Source organism: Catharus ustulatus, chromosome 8, assembly GCF_009819885.2.
Source record: "Catharus ustulatus isolate bCatUst1 chromosome 8, bCatUst1.pri.v2, whole genome shotgun sequence".
In the NCBI taxonomy this organism is placed as follows: Eukaryota; Metazoa; Chordata; class Aves; order Passeriformes; family Turdidae; genus Catharus; species Catharus ustulatus.
Window position 1 is genome coordinate 20,069,466 of NC_046228.1, and position 23,253 is coordinate 20,092,718.

Consider the following 23,253-nt stretch of genomic DNA (forward strand, 5'->3'; position numbering starts at 1 on the left):
GTGGAGTATGTGTGTCTCACAATTCTAAAAATTGTTTAAATGATGTTACAAGATAACAAGTATGGACACAGGAGTGAGATGAAACATTTGTATTCTATTACGTATTTTACTTAGAGGTTTATTCTCTTCTGATAAGACCAATTTCTGGGAACGAAATGGTGGTTTTTCGTTAAAGTAGTAAAGGTGTTATCGTTCATATCTCAGACAAAATCTTTGCAATTTTCCAAAGTGCTCCTTAAGTTCTAGTGGCATCTTCATCCCTGCTTCCTGCCTGCAACGGCGTTGAGAACCACTGCAGCCACCACCATATTCCAGCTTGGATGCCTTTCAGTGGTCATTTAGTTGATTTTTCTACTTCAGTGTTATAGTTTTGAAAGACTTAGGTTTTACAGAATGAAAGGTGCCATAAAAAATAAAGGTTTGTTGCTTTTTTTCTTAAATTCCCTGTGTCTTGAGAATATTTGCAAGTGAAACAGAGGCTTGAAAAAGGTGCATTTAATTGCCATCATGCCCGTAAAATAACTTTATTTGAGATTAATAACATTACTCCTTGCTAACATTCCCTCAAAGAGATGCAGAACCATCTCCTGTTAACCTCTGAACTACGCTTTGGAGAACAGAATCACTTTTCCATAAACCACATTTTCCAGAATCGGCCTGTCAGGCTTTGGGAATGAGAAGAATGCCATCCACCTCAGTTATTACTAGACTTGTTTGCCTTTCTTTGCTTCTTTTTTCCTCCCCCTTTCCAGGTCTCTTGGCGCAGGTCGCCATGTGAGTGGAGCAAGTTTAAAATAATGGTTCGTTTGACAAATAGGCGTAGACAATTACCAGCACAGCATCTGAAGCGATAAGCCCTGTTATTTTGACAGCTTGTGTGTCACATACGTGGAGTTAAAGTGTTTGTGCTCTGAACACTGGAAATATTTACTTTAGCGCGGTGCCTGGTTTTGGGAGGGCTGGGGTACGTGCGCTGCCGGGCGGGTTTCCAGCGCTCCGCTGCCCTCTGGTGGCACAGGCAGCCGTGCCCAGGACAGCCCGTGCTGGAGCCGAGCTCCGTGTCCAGGGCAGCCCGTGCTGGAGCCGAGCTCCCTGTCCCGCTGCCCAGCCCGTGCTGGAGCCGAGCTCCCTGTCCCGCTGCCCGGCCCGTGCTGGAGCCGAGCTCCGTGTCCCGCTGCCCAGGGGCCGACGCAGCGCCGGGCACGGGCGGAGGGAGCGGGACAGAGCCACGGAGCCCATCAGGCTGGAGGAGTCCTCTGGGGTCATCGAGCCCCACCGGTGACCGAACACCATCCTGTTAGCTAGAGCATGGACCAAGTGCTACACCCAGTCTTTCCACGCACACCTGCAGGGACAGTTACTCCGCCAGCTCCCTTGGTAGCCCGTTCCAACGCGCCCGGGGCGCCTCCTCCGGCCATGCCCCGCCTGTGCCCGGAGTTTGCCAGGAGCCAAGATGGCCGCGCGCGGGCCCGGGCGGAGCGGGCGGTCTCGCGAGAACGGGCCCACGTCTCGCGCGGCTTGGGGAACGCGCGGTTTTTGTTCTCGCGAGGCGGGCGGTGAGGCGGCGCGCGCGGGAGCGGTGCAATGCCCGCCTGCATCTCGGGTCAGCGGCTGCGGTGAGGGGCGGCCGCGAGTGACCGAGGGTGACCGTGCGCTCGTTGCAGAACCGCTGGGAGCCGACATGGAGGAGCAGGCAGAGGCGGCGGTGATCACGCCGGCCATGCTGGAGGAAGAGGAGCAGCTGGAGGCGGCGGGGCTGGAGCAGGAGCGGCAGATGCTGGAGAAGGTGAGGGGCGGCCCACAGCGGGGTTTGTCAGAGTGCCTGGGGGCCGGGGCCGTGCGGCTCCTTGGGCTTCAAAACAAACAAACGTGGTAAAGGCCGTGCTGTGGTGTATAAGCACCTTTTGATCATCCACCGGGGGCCTTCACTTTTCTTTCTGTTTTTAAAGGCTAGCGGTAAACTCTTGCCCTTAGGGAGAAGCCTGCTGCATTTTATACGCATTGAAATTTGCGGTGAGAACATTACATCCTTGCTTTTGTCGTTCGGAGCCTAATAATGTGAGGTATAATGCCTATAAAGTGAGCTGATTTCAAAAAGGGTAGTAAGTTCACATCCTTTTGAATTTCTGGTTTTGTTTCTCAAAGTGTACATAACACTTCTTTCCCTCCTTGGTTAAAAATCTCACCAGCCACATGGCCTGGGTAGAGTTCTGCAGATCCTTTCCAGAAGTAAGCCTGGTTATGTGTGTCTTTCAGCAGCAGGTGTCGTTTGTGCAGAACTGATGGAGCAGTCTAGCCGAGAAAGCCCAGCTAGCCAGGCTCGGGTTAATGCCAGTCACTGCCTTGGTCTGCACTGCTGCTCTTCCCCGCACGCAGGTGTGCGGGAGCTGCCCTGCCCTGGCACTGCTGCCGGGAGAAGCGCACATGTGGTCGAACTGGGGGGCGATGTTTGGTTTGCCTGTGCCACAGGAAATGAAGACTACTTCGGGGAAATGGTACCTCCCCACCAAGTGATGTAATCCTTACTATGCTTCAGTTCCCTCTTGCTGTGAATGTTTTCAGACGCTGATGTGGAGCCCTGGTTCATACTAACCAGTCTGATAGGGAGTGATAACATGACTCATGACAGCATAAGAGCATGATGCTTCTAGACCTAACATGAAAATTTGTGTTGTGTTTCAGACATGAGGGAATACAAGCTTGAAAGAACTGTTCCCTTAAATGCTTTTTGGGGAATTGTATTCTAAGGAATAACAGAATGGTTTGGGTTGGAAGGGACCTTAAAGATCTCATTCAAGGAACTAATGCTATTGCTCAGTATAATAGAAAAATTAGGTGAGGGGTTTTTTTCCCGCTTAGCTTAAGAATTGACACATTATTCTAAGGGCCTGAAAAATACCAACCTCCAAGGCCTGGAACTAATTTTGATTATTCTTTTTTCTTTTTCTAAGACAAGTTAGGGTTTATAAAGGTATGTTTTGATGATGCATTATTTTGTGATACTGTAGTTAGAAAGGAATATTGATTCTCCCAGAAGTCTCATAATATTCTTTGTTGCAAACAGTAATGATGTAGCCTGTTGGAACTTCGGGCATTCCTTGATTAGACTAGGAACTAAAAATTTGGAGGTAATACTTCTGGAAGGTAAGGAGGAAACCCTTGTAGAGCAAATTTTCTCATTGCACAGGAACTATTGAGAAAAAGACTTAATTTCTTCCACAATGACCACTTTTGTAACAACGCTGCAATGTGGGTTTTTTTGTATTCTCAATTTCTTGAGAATCCACAGGACTTAGCTCTAGCAAGGATATAGCTCCATTGTCCTGTGTGCTTTATCACCTTTTCCCTGTGCAGTCGGGGCCCAGTCAGGCCAAGGGGATTTACTCCTGTAGTTACCACAGACCTACTGGGGGGCACCTTCTGTGTTTCTTGTGCTTGTCGCTTCGGCAAACCCCTGCCAGGTGATTTGTACAACAGTTCAGCAAAGGAGTTGCCAGTTCTTTTTGAGGACTAACGGTGAAATACCACTGTGCAAATATGTGTGAATGTAGAATGGTGACAAAAAGTGGCAAGTTTTTGACCTTTTCAGTCAAAAAGAGAAAAGAACCCACTGTCATTGTGCTTGAAGACTTGAGTCAAAAGGTGTAGTGAGATGTCATTAGAGTGCTGTTCATATTTGAGTGATCTTTTTTCTGCTTGAAATTTTTGAAGTTGGTCAAGGAAATAGTCCCTCAGTTTGACCAAATAAAAGTGCTATGTTCACTCCAATAAAAAGCGAACAATAGCAGTTTGCTGAAAAAGTAGGTTAGTTTTAATTGTGTTTTCTCTTGGTATGGCCATCAAGAATTGATCTTTCTGAGCTCAGGTACTTGTCATCTGAAGGTAAAAACTTGTATTGGGGAGAGCAGAAGCAAAGAAAATCACGACAATGTAATCTCCTCCCCTAGGGGACAGATCTACTTCTCTTAAAAGAGCAAGGCAATTGCTGCCTGATTGGAATTACTTGGAGAAAATCAAGTGGACATTGTCCACCTTTTCAGAGTCTCACAGTTTGTCCCATGATTCAGGAAATATCCCATTTCCCTGCCTATTAGTGTGTTTAGTTTCAGAAGAGTCCCTTGTTTTTCTGTGTCTTGTCCTGCCCTGCCCTCCTGTGTTTCTTGGAAGGCAATGACATAGATAAGCATCTTGTAAAGCTCTGCAGCTTGTCTTTCTGAGTTTCTCTTGGAGATGCTAATTTAAAACTTTTCACTCTCTACAGCTGCTATAGACAGGTGGTGGGGGGTCAGTCTCTTCTTCCATGTAGAGCAATGAGACAGAGGAAATGTCCTCAGGTTGAGCCAGGGGCAGTTTAGATGGGACATTCTTGGAAAATTGCCTTCGATGAAGGGGTGATCAAGCACTGATGCACTCTGCTTGGGGAAGCAGCAGAAGCAGCACTGGTGGCAGCAGCACTCAAAAAGCACATACCTGTCCCACTTCCGAGGCAATCTTAGTTTAGTGGTTTAGTGGTAATTTGGCAGTGCTGGTTAATGCTTGGACTCGATGATCTTGGGTCTTTTCTAAAGGAAATGATTCTGTGTCTTGTTTGGTATCTCGGTTTTGCAGGCAATGTTAGATGAATGCAGAAGGGTGAAAGGTTTTTACTTTTTGGGAGTATCTTGACCGAATTTTAAAGAGTAATTTCCAAACTTCTAAATGCACAACCCTGACTAATTCAACAGCAGTTGCTTTGAAAAGCATGCGTGGATTTTGTAAGCAAAGTGAGCAGAGGTTACTGTTTTCATATCGGGGATCGACTTGAGCTCTCTGTAACCGTGATAGTTTTGTAGCTATCTGTGTATCTGGTTCTTCATGAGAAACTAACTTGGTGTAAATGTACATGAAGGGATGTAAAAATACTAAGGAAACTGTGCTGAAATTTGCCAGGTAGGGTTTTTTCCCGTCACAGATTTTGCAGAATACAAAAAACTGAGATGTCATTTTACTCTAGATCTATGAATTGGAGTTGAGGCATCTTTGAGCGCTTGAATGCCATGTGCTGCTGTACTGGGGGTGTGCAGGGTGCATATGTGAGTGAATGCAACCCTCAGTTACTTTGATCTTACAGCACTTCATAGCTATGTGTGGGTCCGTACAGTCACAAATCATAGCTGTACGATGGCTGGAAGGAAGAGGATCTGTGTCTGAGACACTTCAGAGTTAATGCTTTTAACACAAGGAATGATTTTTCAGTATATTGACAATTGTATTTGTTAATGCTTGACATCTCTCTTTGTTGGCCAGGCTCGCACTTCTTGGGACAGGGAATCAACCGAAATGCGCTATAAGAGGCTTCAACATTTGCTTGAAAAAAGCAACATCTATTCCAAATTCTTGCTAACCAAAATGGAACAACAGCAGCTAGAGGTAGGTGTGTTCTTGTCTGCAGTGGGATTCTTAAGGGGCTGTCTGTCTGTGTTTTTTCTTCCATCCAGCTGTTTGAAGTAAAAATGTTCTAAAGATTGCATTAGTAACATTAACATCTACTGGAATCTACTGCACAGGAATGATATGATGCTTTACATATTGTTCAAAATTTGTTCTGTAAATTAAAAGATGACTCAAACATGGAAGAACATGAATTATAATTGAAAGTCAGTGTAAAGGTGGCACTGATGGCTTTACAGTTCTTTTGGTCTGAGTGCAAAGAAAGAGTATTTCAAATAAGAACTGAAGTTTTTTTTAATCCATGGGTTGCTGAGTTCTTGCCTAGCTTTGTCTTGACTTTCTTAACTGTACCTTTATGGGCCAACTTGCAAGACTTTATGCTTGAGAGAGAGGGAAAAGATTAAGAAAAACAACATTTTCCAGAAAGGGACACTGATAGACTGCAGGAACCTCCTCTCCAGAATACTTGTCTGGTTGAACTGTCAGCTCGAATTCATGGTTATTGTATTGCTAGAAAGTGTATTTCAGTACTAAATCTTGCTCCATCTGATAAATACCAAGGACTTTTACTCTTTCTTCAGGATCCTTTTGCTTCCAGAAAGTAAAAGTAATAGATGGAATGAAAATCTTAAGTTTTTCAAGACATGAAAGAACTTCTTTGTTAAAGGCATTCTAGGCTACTTACCTTGCTGTCTATTCTGCAATAAATATGTAATATGTAGGAGTTGAATAAATTGAAAACTTACTGCAGTGGATGTAAACTTCAGGAGTTTGCAATTGGCAATATTTTTGTTCAGATCTTTCTAAATTACTGTATTTAAGTGTTTAAAGTATTTACTGACAAGCAATTAAGAGCAGTGTCACTTTCTTGTCCAAATTTTGCTTTATTGTTTTAAACTACTTCAGAACAAATTTAGTGGGGCTGCAAAAGCAAAGTCTATAGAGGACATGGAACTCGGTATTAGCACTGTAATCTATCACTTCTGGATAGATTTCTTGTGGGTGTTATGGAAAGATAAGAATTGCATGTGTGGTTTTTATTTTGTTTAGGAACAGAGGAAGAAAGAGAAGTTAGAAAGAAAGAGAGAGATGATGTTAAAATCTGCCAAGGTAAGATTAAGTAGCTACCTTATGCTGCTGTCTGAATAGAAGTCTAAGAAATTACAATGTTAGTTTTGATAAAGATTGTCCAGTATTTGACTTGAAGGATCTATCTAATATACCATATTTATTTTAACTGTAGTAAGACTGTTTGAAAGTGCTTAAAAATTGTATACCATGACAGTGATTTTAGGGGATGTTTTTGACAGATTATTAGAGAAAATGGTTTCCATTTGTCTTGAGGAGCTTTTTGTTTTAGCAGTGGTTGCTTTGTTCAGCCAAAATAGTGAATAAGAAAAAATAAGCAAAAATTTTTTTTTGCTGTGCTTTTGAAAACTGTTTAATAGTAGAAATGTTTCAAGAAGCTTTCAAAGGTAGTGGTTGGAGTCTGATTACATCTTTATATCCCGTGTCATGATAGTTAGAGATGCATAAGATGATGAACCTCTTCCTATGGTTTTTTCCTAGGGTCAAAACTCAGTTGATGGCAAAGAAGAGAAATCAGGTAATGTATTAGGTATTGCCCTTTTTCAGTACTGGTGGATTTGATTTCCTTAATGTTTGATGCATTGTATAAACTCAAATATTATCTTATAGGTGCAAAAAAGAAGAGAGGAAGAGAAGATGGGACATACAACATATCAGAAATTATGTCCAAAGAGGTATGACTTAACTCTAAATAGGTTGTCTGGATTTTTGTAGCACAGCTTTTAATGGATGAACCAATTTCTGTGATATCTATTTCAGAGCACGCCATTTGTCACAGCTGTAGAGGCTGGATACTTTGTTTTTTCAAGTCTTTAGGGGGCAAGCTGTGAAGAGTCTAAGTTGCCAATTGAATTTTCAGCTACCCTTTGTAATTGAGATGTGTTACCTGGTGTGTGGTCTTATTTTAGAGTCTCGTGCATAATTAATGATGTATGGAATGCTTTTTGAAGTATATCCAGATTGAAAGATGAATGAAGAGATTACATGAAATACAAATTGCAGTACCATTTAAGGTTGAAAAGTACATAAGCATGTTTTTTTTTCCCTGTTTGTTTCCAGGAAATATTATCAGTGGCAAAAAAAAGTAAAGTGGAAAATCAGGTATGTTGACACATATTCTTGCAGTTTAAGAGTGCTAAGCCCAAAAGGAGGGGAGGGCTTTTTATACTTTGTAGTGTATCTCTAAACTTTACCTGTAAATAAACATCTTTGCTAGTTATTGAAGTCCTGAATTAAAGTTTAGAAAGGTGATATAAATGAATGCACTTAAATGCTTATTTCAGAAATCTAAGGTGAAAACTTCCAATTTATTTCTTTAAAAACTGAGTTTGAAGGTATTTACACTTCGGATTGCTAGTAGCTGCAGAAATAAGGGAAAGAGGAATTTATTGGAAGATATTTGTGTTGATGTTTAAGACCTTAAGACAGTAATTTTTAAGCAGTCCAGTGTGGAGATAGCAGGTGAGGTCTCTTTTTTGCTTCTGTAGTTCAAGAACTGCATGCACAGTGTGAATTGCTTCCTTACATTAGAACAGCTTACAGAAAGGAAAGCCCTTCTGCTTAGAGAAGGGAAATAGCTGCATTCAATGCCAGCCTCTGTGAGGAAGGCTTTAAGTCTGTTTACTTTTATGGGTAGAAATTTATAAGCCAAATAGCTTCAGTTGCTGTCACTGCCTTTGAATTCAAAAGGAGAAAAGAATCAATAAAGTCTACCCTTGAGTTGACAGTTAACTCAGAAGTCTTTGTGTCAGAGACTGAATTACTTCACTACACATTAAGGCTGGTGTAAATTGGGAAGAAGTATGTCTTAGCAGGCTTTGATGTACATTCCACTTGTCACATGTTCCTTCACCTTCCTTCTACAGGAGGAAAGCTCTGCTGACAACCTGCATCCAGAAGACCTGCAGAAAAATGGAGACTCAAATAGTGTCATTAAGGACAGATTGTGTCAAGCTGTACGACACAGTGCCAAGCAATTTCTTGATCCTGTGCGAAAATTTAATGGACAACCAGTGCCTTTTCAGCAGCCAAAGATTTTTACCGGTGGTGTAATGAGATGGTACCAAGTGGAAGGCATGGAGTGGCTAAGGGTATGGATGCAATTGAATTTGATCAGAATTGCTGCTGATTGGAAACAGGTGTGGAGGGGAAGAGATATTAGAAATCCCTGATCATAACTGGTACAGGGAAGGTGAAGAGGAGAGAGTTATTTATGATCTTTCACGGTACAAGAATCTGATGTTATGAAAACGTTGTCAAACAGCAAATAAAATGTTTCAGTGTGGGAAGGATATTGGTGTTTCTAAGCCTTTAGACTTCCTGGCTGGTGTTCTCCATCTTCCCATTTTCCTTCTATTTTGTTGTTCAACTCAACCTCTCCTTACAAGGAGTTTCTGAAAGCAGAAGGACTGTACATGCTACTGAGGGACAGTATTTTTCTCTCAAGGGCTTCAATGCCTGGCCCAAAGGTATTCAAAGACCTGTTACCTTTTCAGGCTTCACAGATAAGTTTTCATGCTCTGTATCTTGGAGTCTTAACTAGTACTATTTAACACAGTGCATTAAAAATGTTATGTCTTTAGCCTCTGAAATAAAAAACTATAGGAGCTTGCCATCCAAGTTGCCGTGTACATTTTTAACTTTTACCTGTTTGGCATGCTAGCCAAATTAAAAAATTAGTAACAATCAGTTTTAATTCTGCTACTGATCTCATATTTCTCTTAGATTTTTTCTTTGTTTGTCCTCTCTACAAGCATACACATTCTGTTTCAACATGCTTGGTTAGACTCACCCCTTAAATGAGCGCCACTGACCTTGCTCACTGACTTCTGTTACTGGAAAGTGAAGACAGGCCTCTGGAGGGAAAACCAGCTGCCTTAGTTGGGCCCTCATTATAATAACCTTTTCGTGTATCTTTGTTGAATAGTAGAGAGGGGCCAAAGACCACTTCTGTGTCTTTCTGTTCTTTAGTGAGAGGTTACTTTGTTATTTGTCAGAGTGGGCTGGACCAAAGAACCTTGGCTGGAGTAGGTAGCTTTGGTGGCCAGGAAGTGCACCTTTTTCTTGTGGTGAGGTAGCTACGGGAGCTCCAAGCCTACAGAAGCTCCTTGAATAGATATCACTGAAATGTCAGCACAGTCATTTGGTCTTTTGGAGAGCAGAGCTAAGTGAAGTTTTGGAGCTGGGATGAGTAAAACCTTGGGTAATGCAAGCAGAACTTGCAGTTAAGAGTGCCTTCTGATACAACACTAAAGTTACTAAAGTAACATACTTTCCTTTGATACTGTTCTTTGTGCCCTAGTGAGGCACTTAGTTGGCTAGGAGTGCGTGCATCTACATGAGAATATCTGGCATTTACAAGATGCTTGTCTTTTTATAATCGAGAGAATCATCTTCATAATATAAAATGGACCTAGTAGAGAGTGTTCACAAGTATTACATTCCTAAAGATCTTTGTTTTTCCAAATGTGTGTTGATTATTTTGCATTTACTTTTTTTTTTCTTTTTTATTTGCAGATGCTTTGGGAAAATGGCATTAATGGCATATTAGCTGATGAAATGGGGCTGGGGAAGACAATCCAGTGTATTGCAACAATAGCACTGATGGTGGAGCGAGGGGTCCCTGGTCCATTTTTAGTATGTGGTCCTTTGTCTACTCTTCCAAACTGGATGTCTGAATTCAAGAGATTTACTCCAGAGGTAAGAGGAATTAAGACTTTTCTTCTTCTTCTTCCTTAGGTTTAAAAGCACAAATTGTTTAATTTCTATTCTAATTCTTTGCCTTGAAACTTTCTCTATGTAGAACATAATTTTAATTGTAGTTGTTTATGTGGTTATTGCAAACTGTGACTTGCTATGTATTTACAGCCTTCTTGTAAGAGATATCAGTATTTCTACTGTCTTCCCATTAGCTTAAAATGAGTATTGTAGTCCTGACTTGTAACCTCTTTTTCACAGATTCCACTAATGCTCTATCACGGAGCTCAGCAGGAGCGTCGTAAACTGGTTCGTAAAATTCACACAAGACAAGGATCACTGCAAATCTATCCTGTGGTCATTACATCCTTTGAAATAGCAATGCGAGACAGAAATGCCCTGCAGGTATCCAAGTTCTCTTAGCCCTAGGATTGACTTGTGCCTCAGTACTGTTAGCAGTGCTTTTGAGCACAGTAAAAAATCCCACATGCTGTCTGTACAATAAGTTTCATATTGTAGCATGTATATTGGCATTCACTTCTGTTTCCTTGTAGTAGTAGTAGTAGTAACTCTCAATTTATTGTTTAAGTTCTTCAAACAGAACATTATTCTAAAAGCAGATAGTTACAGCATAGCTGCTCTTTTTACCTTTCTGTAGCTGATGGCTAAGGATGTTTAGAGTAAAAACTATACTTAGCATATAAATATTGTGGTTATCGTCACAGTGGTTGTTTCAGCTAGATGAGCTTCTTGTGGAAGTTCTGTTTTAACCACCTAAGTTTTCTAAAAGGCAGTCACCATGAAGCAGATGTGTGGCATTAACTGTTTGGGCTCAGCTCTGTTAGTCTGGCAAAGTGAAAAACACTGAATAGAACCTTTATAGAACACTTATTAGTGCTTCTTAATTAATTTGACACCTGTTCTGATGGAATAAAACTGAAATTTACTGGAATACCCTTTATTTTCACAGAGCTGCTACTGGAAATACCTGATAGTAGATGAAGGTCACAGGATTAAAAATATGAACTGCCGCCTTATCAGAGAATTAAAACGATTTAATGCAGACAATAAACTCCTGTTGACTGGCACACCCCTGCAAAACAACTTGGCAGAGCTTTGGTCATTGCTTAACTTCCTGTTGCCAGATGTGTTTGATGATTTGAAAAGGTAGGTTGCAATCTGATGGTGGAAACTATTTCTTTTGGTTCTGTTTGAGCATTATTATGACTCTTTAATAATTAAACTTATCAGTATGTGAAGAGCAGTTTTATGGCATGGTTGTAATTCAGTATGATTATTTGGTGACAAAGGCTTTGAAATGTGTCTTGCCCCACACTTAGTTTCAGAAGGAAATTCATTGTGGTCTCCCTGGATTAGGGAAGCTCAGCTGTGAGCTAAGACATGAACATTCGTGGTGAGAGATGTTCGTTTTATCACAAATGCCTGGTGCTGCTTTGAGATTGTCAAAGGTGCTGGATGAAGCTGTGTGAGGCTGGCAGGCACAGGACCCACAGATCCTTTTCTGCAGCAGTAAGGGGTCTGGTGGAAGAGCATTACCTAAATAGTATTTAGACTAATTTTTGGAAAAAGCTATAACCTACATGGAATATAATAGATGATAATGAATATTCCAATTAGTACAAGTGTTTTTGCAAGTCACCTAAAACATCAAACTTCTGAATTGACAGGTATATTTGAGAAATTCCTCTTGTACACCTTTTATGATGGATGTGAGTGCTTTATTTTTTTAAAATCACTGGGTAAGAGAAGAATAGATAGTAAAATTATGAAGAACAATAGCTATGAAGTAAGCTATTTTTTTCCTTGCTTTGTTTTATAGCTTTGAATCCTGGTTTGATATTACCAGCATTACAGAAACTGCAGAAGATATTATTGCTAAAGAAAGGGAACAAAACATCTTGCATATGCTTCATCAGGTTTTCATTTATCCTTCATTTTGTAATTTTTATGATATAATTGTAACATTGACCAGTCATGTCATGAAGTGTCAAAAGTGTCAAAATCTTGTTTATGATGCTGAGTTCTACTCTAAGGTTTTTATTTTGTCACTTCTGGGACTTCCTTAGACTCGTGGGGATGTATTTTTCAATCTTTACAGCACTTAAAAATGCTAAAAGAACAATATATCTCTTTGATAGCCACTCATTTTTAGTCTTGAAACTGAATTGAATTTAGGCAAACTTAATTGCAGTTACAGACTTCCATTCACCAAGAGATTTAATCAGTGTATGTATTTTTTTAAAAGATAACTTTGAGAGAACTTATGTAACTTTTAGGTGTTGAGCAGAATATCTTTTGAAAACTACTTACACAGTATGGCTGTCTTCAAATATACACTTAAAGCTCTTTTTTTTAAGAGAGTGTGTGTAAGTAAATGCTTACAGACCTATCATTTTTCCACTACAAGCTTACTGGTGAGGGATCTAAACTGTATCTTCTGTGTATAATTGTTGATGACAATTTATTTATTTTGGTTAAAATTTTGGGGCATTTTCAGAAAAACTTGATTTAAGAAATATAACAAAATCAGCAGTTTTATAATAAGATTACATTCAGTTACTGGAATTTGTAAAAAAGGTCTGTAATGTAGTTACTACTGCACCCCTACTAAGCACTTCAGAATTTTTACAATGTCCATGGGTGTATTGTTGCAACACATGTTAGTACCAGCATGTGCATGAAAATGTTGAGTAGGCGTGCATATTAAAAAACTAAATATTTGCAAATTAATTTTTACTTTAAATTGGCAAAATAGCGTTACATCAGTAGGCATTCTTCTGTGTTGCTGTCTTGTTTTCTTTTTTTCAAACTGGCTGTTTTGACAGCTTTGAGTAACTGTAGCATCTGCTCACCTTTCAGATTCTGACACCTTTCTTACTGAGAAGGCTGAAATCGGATGTGGCTCTGGAGGTTCCTCCTAAACGAGAAGTTGTGGTGTATGCACCGCTGGCAAAGAAGCAGGAGACCTTCTATACTGCCATTGTCAATCGCACCATTAGGAAACTGCTTGGGAATAATGAGGTATCTGCTGATAAGGATGTTAAAAGTGGACTTGCTTTTAATAGTTTGTATGCAAAACCGTATTGCTACTCCTTCATTACTGTTGTAACTAAACCTGCATTTTTCTTAAATTTTTAGTCTGATCTGTTATCTATTTCAGTGGCAGTTACTGTGATAGGCCTGTGGCACAGAATTAAGACAATATAAGTGTAAATATGTTCTTGATTACTTGCAGCTTGGGAGGGAATATTGTTTTTATAGAGCTGACAGTTTCAGCTTAGAATTGGTAGGGTATGAATGTAGCTTTTTAGAATCAAACAGAAACTTTCAAAATCTACATTTGCAGACTCTTACAATTTGGCTGCATATTCGGCATAGCCAAAATTTAAGCTGCTGAGTCTAAATAAGTGTTGCATGATGCACATTACTGGGCTTCTTTTCAGTTTTGAGACTTCTTGGATCAGCACAGGCCTTTGATTCTGAAGCTGGCTGCTGTTGATGGCAATGTTCTCATTTCCCACAGGAGGAAGTAGTTGAGTTGAGCTCTACAGGCCGACCAAAACGCCGTAGTCGGAAAGTGGTTGATTATTGTGAAGAACATAATGGTTCACCTGATGACTTGGAAAAATTAATCAGCAAAATGCAAGATGAAGTAGAAAAAGAGAGGTGCCTGTCTTGAAAGATTTTTTTGTTGTTGTGCTGTCTATCTCCCTCTTGGTTTGCTTCCAGAGCTTTGCTGACTGGTATTTATCAGGAAGAATGGCATTTAGTTATTCACCATAGTTGTAGTTTTATGGTTTGTTTCTTTGATTTTACTGGTATTCACTGAGTCATGATAGCAATGATTATTGTCCCATCACTCACTGGCTTATTAGAGTTGGAGTGAACTTAGTAAACTGTTGTGGTTTAACCCCAGGCAGCAGCCAAGCACCACACAGTTTGTTCATAACTCCATCCATGGGGTTGGGAAGAGAATCAGAAAGGTAAAAGCTGGAAAACCTGTGGTTTGAGATAAAGACAGTTCAATAGGAAAGGCAAAAGCTGCACATGCAAGCAAGGGAAAACAAAGAATTAATTCATTGCTTCCCATGGTCAGGCAGGTGTTCAGCCATCCATAGGAGAGAAAGGCCCCATCATGCTTAACAGTTACTTGGAAAGACAAACACCAGCACTCCAAACCTCCTCCACTTCTTTCTTCTGTTGGTGGCTCTAAACTGGTTTGAAGTCCCTTGGGTATAAGGAAAATCTTCGGATTGAGAAGTGCTTATTTTGCTAGATTTTTATTCTAGTCCAGTGTAGCCTGTGAGAACAGATAATTTATGGTATGCATGGGTCCCTTTGGTTGGAGGCAGTACTCACATGTAGAAGAGCTAAATAGCTGTATTCATTGTGATTCCTGCAATGTGGCCAAATTGGGATAGGCAGAGAGCTGGACATCTTAGGTATGGGCTCCCCAGGAAATCTGACCATGTGGTCTGGTGACGGCTTGATTCTGTTCCCTTTGCACAAGTCAAATTCTGCTTCTAATTACTACTGACTGCTCTTTTATATTTTTAATCAATAATATCAAACAGTTATGCCTTTGTTGCCAAGTGTGGCACTCAAGTTTTGTCTGGTAATAGCTTTACAAAATATAAGGGACTTGGAGGACGTTGTAGCATGTGACTGCATTGCTTGATTTTGTTGTAGGGTTTTTTTTTCTCTCAAGTATTTGTAGCATAATAAAGGGACACTTTCAGTGCTAATAAGATACTGTATCTTTTCAAGGCCAGTAGTAGAAGTCGGCATGCCCATGGATTCTGAGGTGAACCTTAAACTGCAGAACATTATGATGTTATTGAGAAAGTGTTGTAATCACCCCTATCTCATTGAGTATCCTTTGGATCCTGCGACACAACAGTTCAAGGTATGCATTTTAAAAGCATCAGAGAAAATTTATTCCAGGCATTAAAAAGCAATAGATTGAGAAATCATGGCAGTAAAGAATGACCTTCTCAATGTATTTGGTATGTGCCTCCTATTGAATTCCACCAGTATGCTGAATCATTATTTGAAGCTTCCTGCAGCAGCAGTTGCAGGGACTTGTTCAGCTGCTGTGCCCATTAAGGCTTTGCACAGTGATGCTGTGGTGTTATTCATTTTGACAATGCTCTTCTGCTGGTTGAGAGTTACTCATTCAGAGTCACTGGCATCCATTGACTCCAGGTGCTTTAGGGGCTGCCTCCAGGTCTCCTCACCAGGGTTATTTTTCAAAACAAATGCAAACCTTGGCAAACCGTTCATGAAGTAAATTGTACACACTGCAGGAGGTACAGTGGTAGCATTGACTTGTTTAAGAACTGAACCAAGTACAACAGTTATCTGCTCAGAGAATACAGCATCCTTCCTTAAAAGGGAAAAAATCCAAGTTCCTTCACAAAGACCAGCTGACACTTTAATCTACACAAAGCAGATGGAAATATAGGAAACTATGAAATAATTTGAATTGAAAGAATCTTGAAGAACTGGGAATTGCTTTTACATTCTAAGTGTAGATGTAGGTTTGTAGGTATGGGTAGTCATGTTTCTTGTTTGGTGAGTGATAAAAGTATGCTGTTGAAGTGTATCAATGTAACGTCAGTGCATAAAAAACAGATTCCTCAGTCAGGGAGGTGAGGGAAAATTAGTGTGTAGAAAATGGAGACTGTTTGATAGCTGACACCACCCACAGGAGTTAGTACTTACTCAGGAAAATGTGTTTATATTTACCATGGTGGCTGCTGTATGTATGTTTCAGACCTTAGAAGTTTCTATATCCCTGCCCTTAGCTCGAAGAGGGGCTTAAGGCAGCAGTGTGAAAACTTGCTGTGAACTTTTACTGCTTGGCTGATGTGATAATTAATAACTTGTTCAGTGGTGCCTCTCTGTGTCCAGTAGGTGGAAGCCTTGTGCCTTAATTACAAACTGGGAAAGAAACAGCAGCACTATTTCCATGAGGAAAAATTAACAACATGAGGGTTTCTCCTTCCAGAAATGGGGTGAAAACTAATTAGTTTTAAGAAATAATTATTTGGGCATATGAAATGATGGAGTTGGATTTAGTTTCATTATGATTTAAGTGGTTCAATGTTGTTTGCTAAAATTAACATTGCTTCAAATATTATGGCTTTTAGTTAAAAAAATGGTGCACACTTGTTTCAGTGAGATTTCAGACAGCTTTTGTTGATGCTTCTGAGTTGGGAAAGCCATTGGTCTCCTTCCTTCCTAACATATGATCCCCTCTTTCCTCTTCCAAGGTTGATGAAGATCTAGTAAAGAATTCAGGCAAGTTTCTACTCTTGGACCGAATGCTTCCAGAACTTAAAAAGAGAGGACATAAGGTAAAGCTGAAGATTATTGGAGGGATGAGATACAGTCATCTCCCTATGAACAAAAAATGTCATTAAGGAGTGTTTCTGGTTTTGTAGGTTTTGTTGTTCTCACAAATGACAATGATGCTTGACATTTTGATGGATTACTGTTACCTGAGAGACTACAAATTCAGTCGATTGGATGGCTCTATGTCCTACTCAGAGAGAGAAGAAAATGTGAGTAGATGAACATGCCCTGTGAGCACATTAGCAAATTCTGCTTTTGCTGTGACACTGGGATATGATTTTGCACAGCACTTTGCCTTTAATAGGCAAAACAACTCCATGCTGAAAATTGTCTTCTGCCTTAGTATCTGCAGCTCAGAAATACTGACGCAGTAAAGTGGGCTGCTAACCATTACCTTGAGATATGCCTAAAATGCAGTGCTTCTTAAAACCCCTTACAGCTTCTGTTGTATTTTCTGTGTTCATCTTTTTAAACAGGTCTCTCAAAATAAAGCATTAACCATGTTATGTTTGGTCCATCTACTTTTTTTAATAGATTAAATCTCTTCCAGATTAACCAATTTAATACTGACCCTGAAGTCTTCCTGTTCTTAGTGAGCACAAGAGCTGGAGGCCTGGGCATTAACTTAACTACAGCAGACACAGTTATCATCTATGACAGTGACTGGGTACGTTGACAGATTGTTTACCTAGTGATATGTGTCAAAAATGCTTTCTCTTGCTGCTTTTGATAATCATTTACAAACCCATTATGGTATAGACCATTTCTATAACTTTAGTCAAGTGTTACATGAAGGTAGTAGTAGCATGTGCAGCCATTTTGTTTTGTGAAATAATACAGCCTCATTTGAAAAGTCCTGGGTTACCAAATACAACATTAGAGTTGGTTTCTGAGTTTGCCCTGAGTTACTGAAAGCAGAAGGTATTTTTGTGTTGTCAATACATTTCCTTCTTTTTATTACTTAAATTTGAGTGTAGGTGATCTTTAACGGGTTCCCTGTTTACAACAGCTGCTGCGTTAGTCCCAGCTCCCTGAATTTCCTCTGTGACTTGCCGCGTGTTTTAGCTAGCTATGATTCTGCTACTCCTGTAAGTCTGGAAGCTGGGAAGGAGAGGTAGGAAGGAAATGACTGAGGACCTCTGCATCTTCACTGTATTTTAGTAGACAGTGCTGCTGTTTTCAGCTTTAGAAATGGCTGAAAACTTTTAGAATACTTTTTCTTATCTTTCAACAAAGAAACTCAACACAAACCTACAACTAAAATTATCATCTAAATCTGTCATATTAACCATGTCCATCTGTAGAAAACTGCAGCACATGGTGCAGAAATAGTGGTTGAGTTTCTCTGCCTGTGCAGCTATAGCAGCAGAGCTTGTTATGGGTAAACTTAAGAATCAAGAGAGGTAGAGTTCTGCTATACCATGTCTCTTCTGCTTCTGCACTAACTCTGAACTCCCCAGTAAAATACTGCATGTGGTATGTCCTTTAAAAAAAGGATAATGGCCTAACTAAATTGTTACTGCTTTATTTCTTTATCTGCTCAGAACCCGCAGTCAGACTTGCAGGCCCAAGACAGGTGTCACAGAATTGGTCAGACAAAGCCAGTAGTTGTTTATCGTCTTGTGACAGCAAATACTATTGACCAGAAGATTGTGGAGAGAGCTGCTGCCAAGAGGAAGCTGGAGAAGCTGATTATCCATAAAAGTTAGTGTCTTTCTCTTAGGACTTCATGTCAACATGTGTTGCTTCTTTAAATCTCAAGCTGTAACAAATTTCAGTATCCTGTTTACCTCTGTCCAGTGTGTTATAACCACAGAAATCCAGTCCTGTTTGAACAACTGGCCAGTGCTAAATAGAACAATCCGTGGATTTATGTACAGAACAACAGTGATTCTTGTGGTATTCTTGATTATATGGCTTGTCATGCTTAAAGGTCTTTAGAATGTGATTGCTCTGAAGTGTCCCTTTTGGGGGATGAGTTTTTATTGTACAGATCCTATAGGAATCCTGCTTTGCTTCTGTAGGTTATTCTGTTTGTGACATTTGGACTGAAGCTCTTTATATATAGCAATTTCCAAACATTAAGCTCACTTGAATTGCAATTCTCATAACTTGGCTTCTGAACAATAACTAGTTTGATATAAAACTTCAGCGAAGGTTAAAAACTTCTCATCATTCTTGTATTCTCATATTGAGGGGGAAAAAGGCCTTTTCATGGGGGCATAAAGGTGCAAAAAGGCCATACCTCTGTCTACTGCACAGTCAAGCCTAAGCTGTGGTTTGCCTCTGGTTCTGGATGATGTTAGCTATTCTTTGATAATTACTTTATCCTAGCATTAGCCTTTTTCATTGTAAACTTTTTGTACTTCTGTCTTGGTGTGACTGCCTGACTGCCTCTTTATAGGCATGTTATTGACCAGTATACTTTCTGGGTTTGGTTTTTTTAATGATCTGATAATGGCTCAAACTGAAGTTAAAATCCAAGCAGCAAGATGAGCACAGAATGGGCTCTAATAGATGACTGCCGTGTACTAAGGCAGCGACTGGGACTACTTGTACTGGAAGGAAACTAAGTGTCAGTGCCTTCAGTTTTGCAGTAAATTCAGTATTTATCTTGGCATCTATTGGTGTATCACATGTAAGCCTTGCTGCTTAGGTGGGGTCACTTCAGGACCTTTGGATTCATTGTGTAAATGTAAAGCTAATGTTATGGATCCTGTTACTGTGAATATGTAAAAAGTGTTTAAACTTTGGAGAAGTAAATGAGGAAGGAATATCACAAAACTAACCATGTAGAGTATATACAGTACAAATACTGGAGCTTAAGAACTGGAATTTGTTACAGTGATTTTTTTCTTTTTGGACTATCTATCTTGTGTTTCTGTTACATTGAAGAAAGTTGCTTAGGAAATCTTATTTTTCTCATATCACTATTATGGCAACTTGAGACCACTGATTTAATATCATATGGTTTGTGAAACTCTGAAACCTAAAAGGGAGAGACAGCATCACTAATAAATACATCAAAGGACCTGGAGCATGTGTGTCACTGCTGTAGATGTTAATGTCATACAGCTCAGACTGCTCTGGAACTTGAATCTGATTTGCACTTCACAAGTAAACTCAGAATTCTTGAAGGGAGATGGGAAAAGATGTAGGGAGGATTTCTGAAACCAAGATACAGGAAGGAAGATCAGTGTGATGAAAGGAATCAGTGAAGACATGAATAAAATGGGTACATATGTTGATAAAAACAGAGGAAACTTGGCACAGAACAGCAAGTCTTGCCAGTCTCCTTGTAATGTGTAAAACTGAGCTTGACTTCATCCATGCTGAGCTTTGGTTAGGTAATAATCTTGTGTAATGTTTTTTACAGTTGGACTGACACCCAGATTTGCTGTAAATAGGTGCTAGCATAGTCTCAGAAAAGCAGCCTGGGTCAGGGGTATTACTTTGTCATGTCTGTTTCATTAAACTGAGGCTGCTCTCTCTGCAAACCACATCTTTCACATATTTCCTGTCTCGTGGTTAATACTGCTTACTTTATTTTAACCAGCTTACAATACAAAGGGAACAAACTTCAGCATCCACCATCTAACTTTATATACAATGTTTTTCCTGTAAGTAGAACTAAAGGCTTTTCTGCTCTGTTGTGTGCATGTGGGCATGTTAAATGGGTGCTTCAATCAGTTCTACATACTACATATATATCTACATACATGCACATTATAGAAAGGCCTGCATGCAAACCTACTGTGTACCTCTGAGTTTGTCTCTATTAGTGTAAGATGTGTTTATCTGAGGGCTAAAGCAATGAAACTAGCATTAGTTTTGATATTCAACAGTAATTTGTTCCAGTCTCTGTGTGCTTTCTTAAATTTTATTCTTTCTACAGATCAGTTTAAAGGTGGCAAATCTGGTCTAGCACAGTCAAAAAGCTGCCTGGACCCTCAGGAATTAATAGAATTACTGAAATCCAGAGACTATGAGAGGTATGCAGATTTTGTATTTTCTTGGACCATGACTTTGTAACTTTCAAGAAGCTTTCAAGAGCTCTTTTGTCTCATGAAGTGGTATGTGGATATTCATAGAGGAAAGAATGTCCTAGGGATTCTGCTACATGTGAAAACTGACTTCTATGCAATACTAACATGCTTTTATCTGTATTGAAAAATTATTTCTTCTTTAACAGGGAGGTTAAAGGATCTAAAGAAAAAGTAATCAGTGATAAAGATCTAGAATTACTTTTGGATAGAAGTGATCTTATTGGTAAGTCTGAGTTTTTGTGAGGTTTTTTTTCTGTTCAACAATAAATTCATATTTTGTAAGAGTCTTTGTATGTAAAAGCTGCCATAGCTTCATTTCTGTACAGCTGTGTTGTCCATTTGACCCTTTGATGCTTTTGTTGACATTTTCAAAATAGTTTGCTGGAGAAAAAATAATAGAATTTAGACAAAAGTATTCCAGAAAACTGCATTCCGGCATGCTGTGAATGACAAGCATAGATTAGGAGGTGTTCTGCAAAGCAGCTTTCAAGGAGAGCTGCTGTAAGTGATCAAAATAGAAATTATTCTCAGAAAATATTTATTCCAGCAAACTTATGAAAGTATCAAAGTATGTTTTTAATTCAAAGTACAATTATCTAACATTGTCTAACATTTTTGGGGAAAGAAGTCAAGTCTGACATTTGGAGGAAAGAAATCAAGCTTTCAGAGTTCCCATGGCTTGTCTCAGTGGATCAGCTATTTAGCAAAAAAACCCAACCAAACCACAACTCTTTTTTGAGGTTGTCTGCAAATTCTAGTGCTTGATCAGGCCAAGATATTATTGAAAAAAACCCTTAACTTTGCTGAGCGGTAGAATTCTTATCCAGTTCATAGATCTAGAATGCTTTTGTATGATGAGTAGATTTAGTATGCCTTGTTTCCCTCAGCATCTTTGGCAGAATAACACTCCAAGCATAGGTACAGGAAAGAAAAAAAACCTCAGTCATTACAGAATTTAGAACTAAAAATTTTTGCCTTGAATAATATTTTGTGTGTAGTTTGTGTAAAATGAATTTACCTTAGGAAAGTTTTGCTATAATTTAGATAATTTAGGAAAATAACCCAAGGCATTGTGTAAAACTGCTTAACTGACTGATAATATAGAAAATTATTCTTGATGAATGGATAATAAGGTCTGTATCTTTACAAGTTCAGACTGTGAAACAATCAGATTTCTCTTTCCAAGTTGAAGAAGGTGCTGTTTATCTTGTGTTGTTAGTGTGCAACATATTTATCGTGGTTGCTTGTTTTTCTTCTTTGCTATGCTAATCACAATTAATATAATAAAGTTATCAAAAATGTTAATACAAAGATATTAGTCTGGTATCATATACTGAATATATGCTACAGCTAACTGCAGTTAGTGCTTTAGATAGCTAAATGCCAGCTCCCACCCTGGTAAGCTATAATTATTGAATTTATTATATAAATGTAATACTTTTTCATTAACTCAATACACTGGAAGGGCAATAAAGTGATTGCAGTGCCAGGAAAATAAGTTTTCAGGTCTTTGAATTTTTTGAAAGAATATTACTTAGCAGAGCTGTAACTATGTTCCTCCTGGTAATTTCACTAAATAGGTTTTCTTGGTATTTTTTTAGGAAAATGAGACTGGTTCAGGCAACTTTTAGAATGGCTTTTCTCCATTCACATTTAGCCATAGATATTGGATTTTTTTTCTAAAAGTATGCAGCTGAAAAATATTTTCAGACACAAACTTCTAGTAGCCAGCTGTTGATGAAGGAGCAAAATGGTTTTGTCAACTTATTCTCCAATGCTGCAAAATGGTTTTGTCAACTTGTTTTCAAATCTGTTTTCTACTACACCTGTTATTGTTGACCTTTGATTTGTTTTAATCTTAGATCAAATGAAGACCTCTGAAAAAATGAAAAAGGAAAAAATGGGTGTCTTCAAAGTCCTAGAAGAGTCATCAGAGTCCAATGCAGAGTGCGTGTTTTAATAGGCAAATATTAAAAATTTCAGATCTTCCAGACATGTCACTGGTCCTTGATGCTGACTTTTCTTAAGGCCTTGTTCAAATCCCTTGTGTTCTTCCAGTGAATTTTAACATGTTCTAGAGTGTAACGCAGGTGCTAGTTGTAGCTTTAGTAGGCTTTCGTGAAAAGTAAGAAAATGAGCATGTTTCACATTTGCAGCTAGTTCTTGTGCTCAGTGGTATAAACTGCCAAATTTGTTTTAAAAAAATCTTCCTGTGGAAGTCCTAAACCCCTGTTTTTGGTTGGTTGTTTAAAATGTGTCAATTGTAGTTTTCTTTGGAAGGGAGAGAACGCGCGCCTTTGTTAAAGCCATTTGTGTAGCTTCTGTTTTTAACTTGTGCAAATTATTTTGGTTAAATAAATACCTGGTTTGTTCTAAAGTCTGTGAATTTTGGCTTCTTAAACAAGTGAAGCTGATCTTGTGTCTGTTAATTCTCACTTTTCTACTGATTTAGCACATTAGCCAATGTGCTAATCATACATTTAAAGAAAAACAAACTAACCCCACACAACAGCAGAAAAACACTCTCAAACAAAAAAACCCAGAAATTAAAAAGCAATGAGCCTGAATTAGCCTAAATCTTTCCGGTGCAGACATCACTTCTGTATTGACTGCT

The 23,253-nt window shown here is 39.2% G+C and overlaps 1 protein-coding gene across 2 annotated transcripts; it reads left to right on the forward strand.

Annotated features, from left to right (window-relative positions):
• Positions 1-1,566: 1,566 nt before the first annotated feature.
• HELLS (helicase, lymphoid specific) lies at positions 1,567-23,016 on the forward strand. 2 transcript variants are annotated; one of them, XM_033066704.1, is made up of 21 exons: positions 1,567-1,786; positions 5,287-5,409; positions 6,481-6,540; positions 7,000-7,036; positions 7,129-7,193; positions 7,579-7,620; positions 8,385-8,609; positions 10,036-10,218; positions 10,477-10,620; positions 11,186-11,382; positions 12,056-12,152; positions 13,096-13,257; positions 13,760-13,902; positions 15,004-15,142; positions 16,512-16,595; positions 16,683-16,802; positions 17,144-17,260; positions 18,138-18,297; positions 20,489-20,585; positions 20,786-20,862; positions 22,502-23,016. In XM_033066704.1, the coding sequence occupies exons 1-21, from the start codon at positions 1,682-1,684 to the stop codon at positions 22,597-22,599; spliced, it is 2,475 nt and encodes an 824-aa protein (XP_032922595.1). In that variant the 5' UTR covers positions 1,567-1,681; the 3' UTR covers positions 22,600-23,016. The 2 variants fall into 2 exon arrangements, with proteins under 2 accessions (XP_032922595.1, XP_032922593.1); XM_033066702.2 differs by lacking the exons at positions 20,786-20,862; positions 22,502-23,016 and adding an exon at positions 20,150-20,213 and having other exon boundaries at positions 1,600-1,786; positions 20,489-20,573.
• The last annotated feature ends 237 nt before the right edge of the window (positions 23,017-23,253 follow it).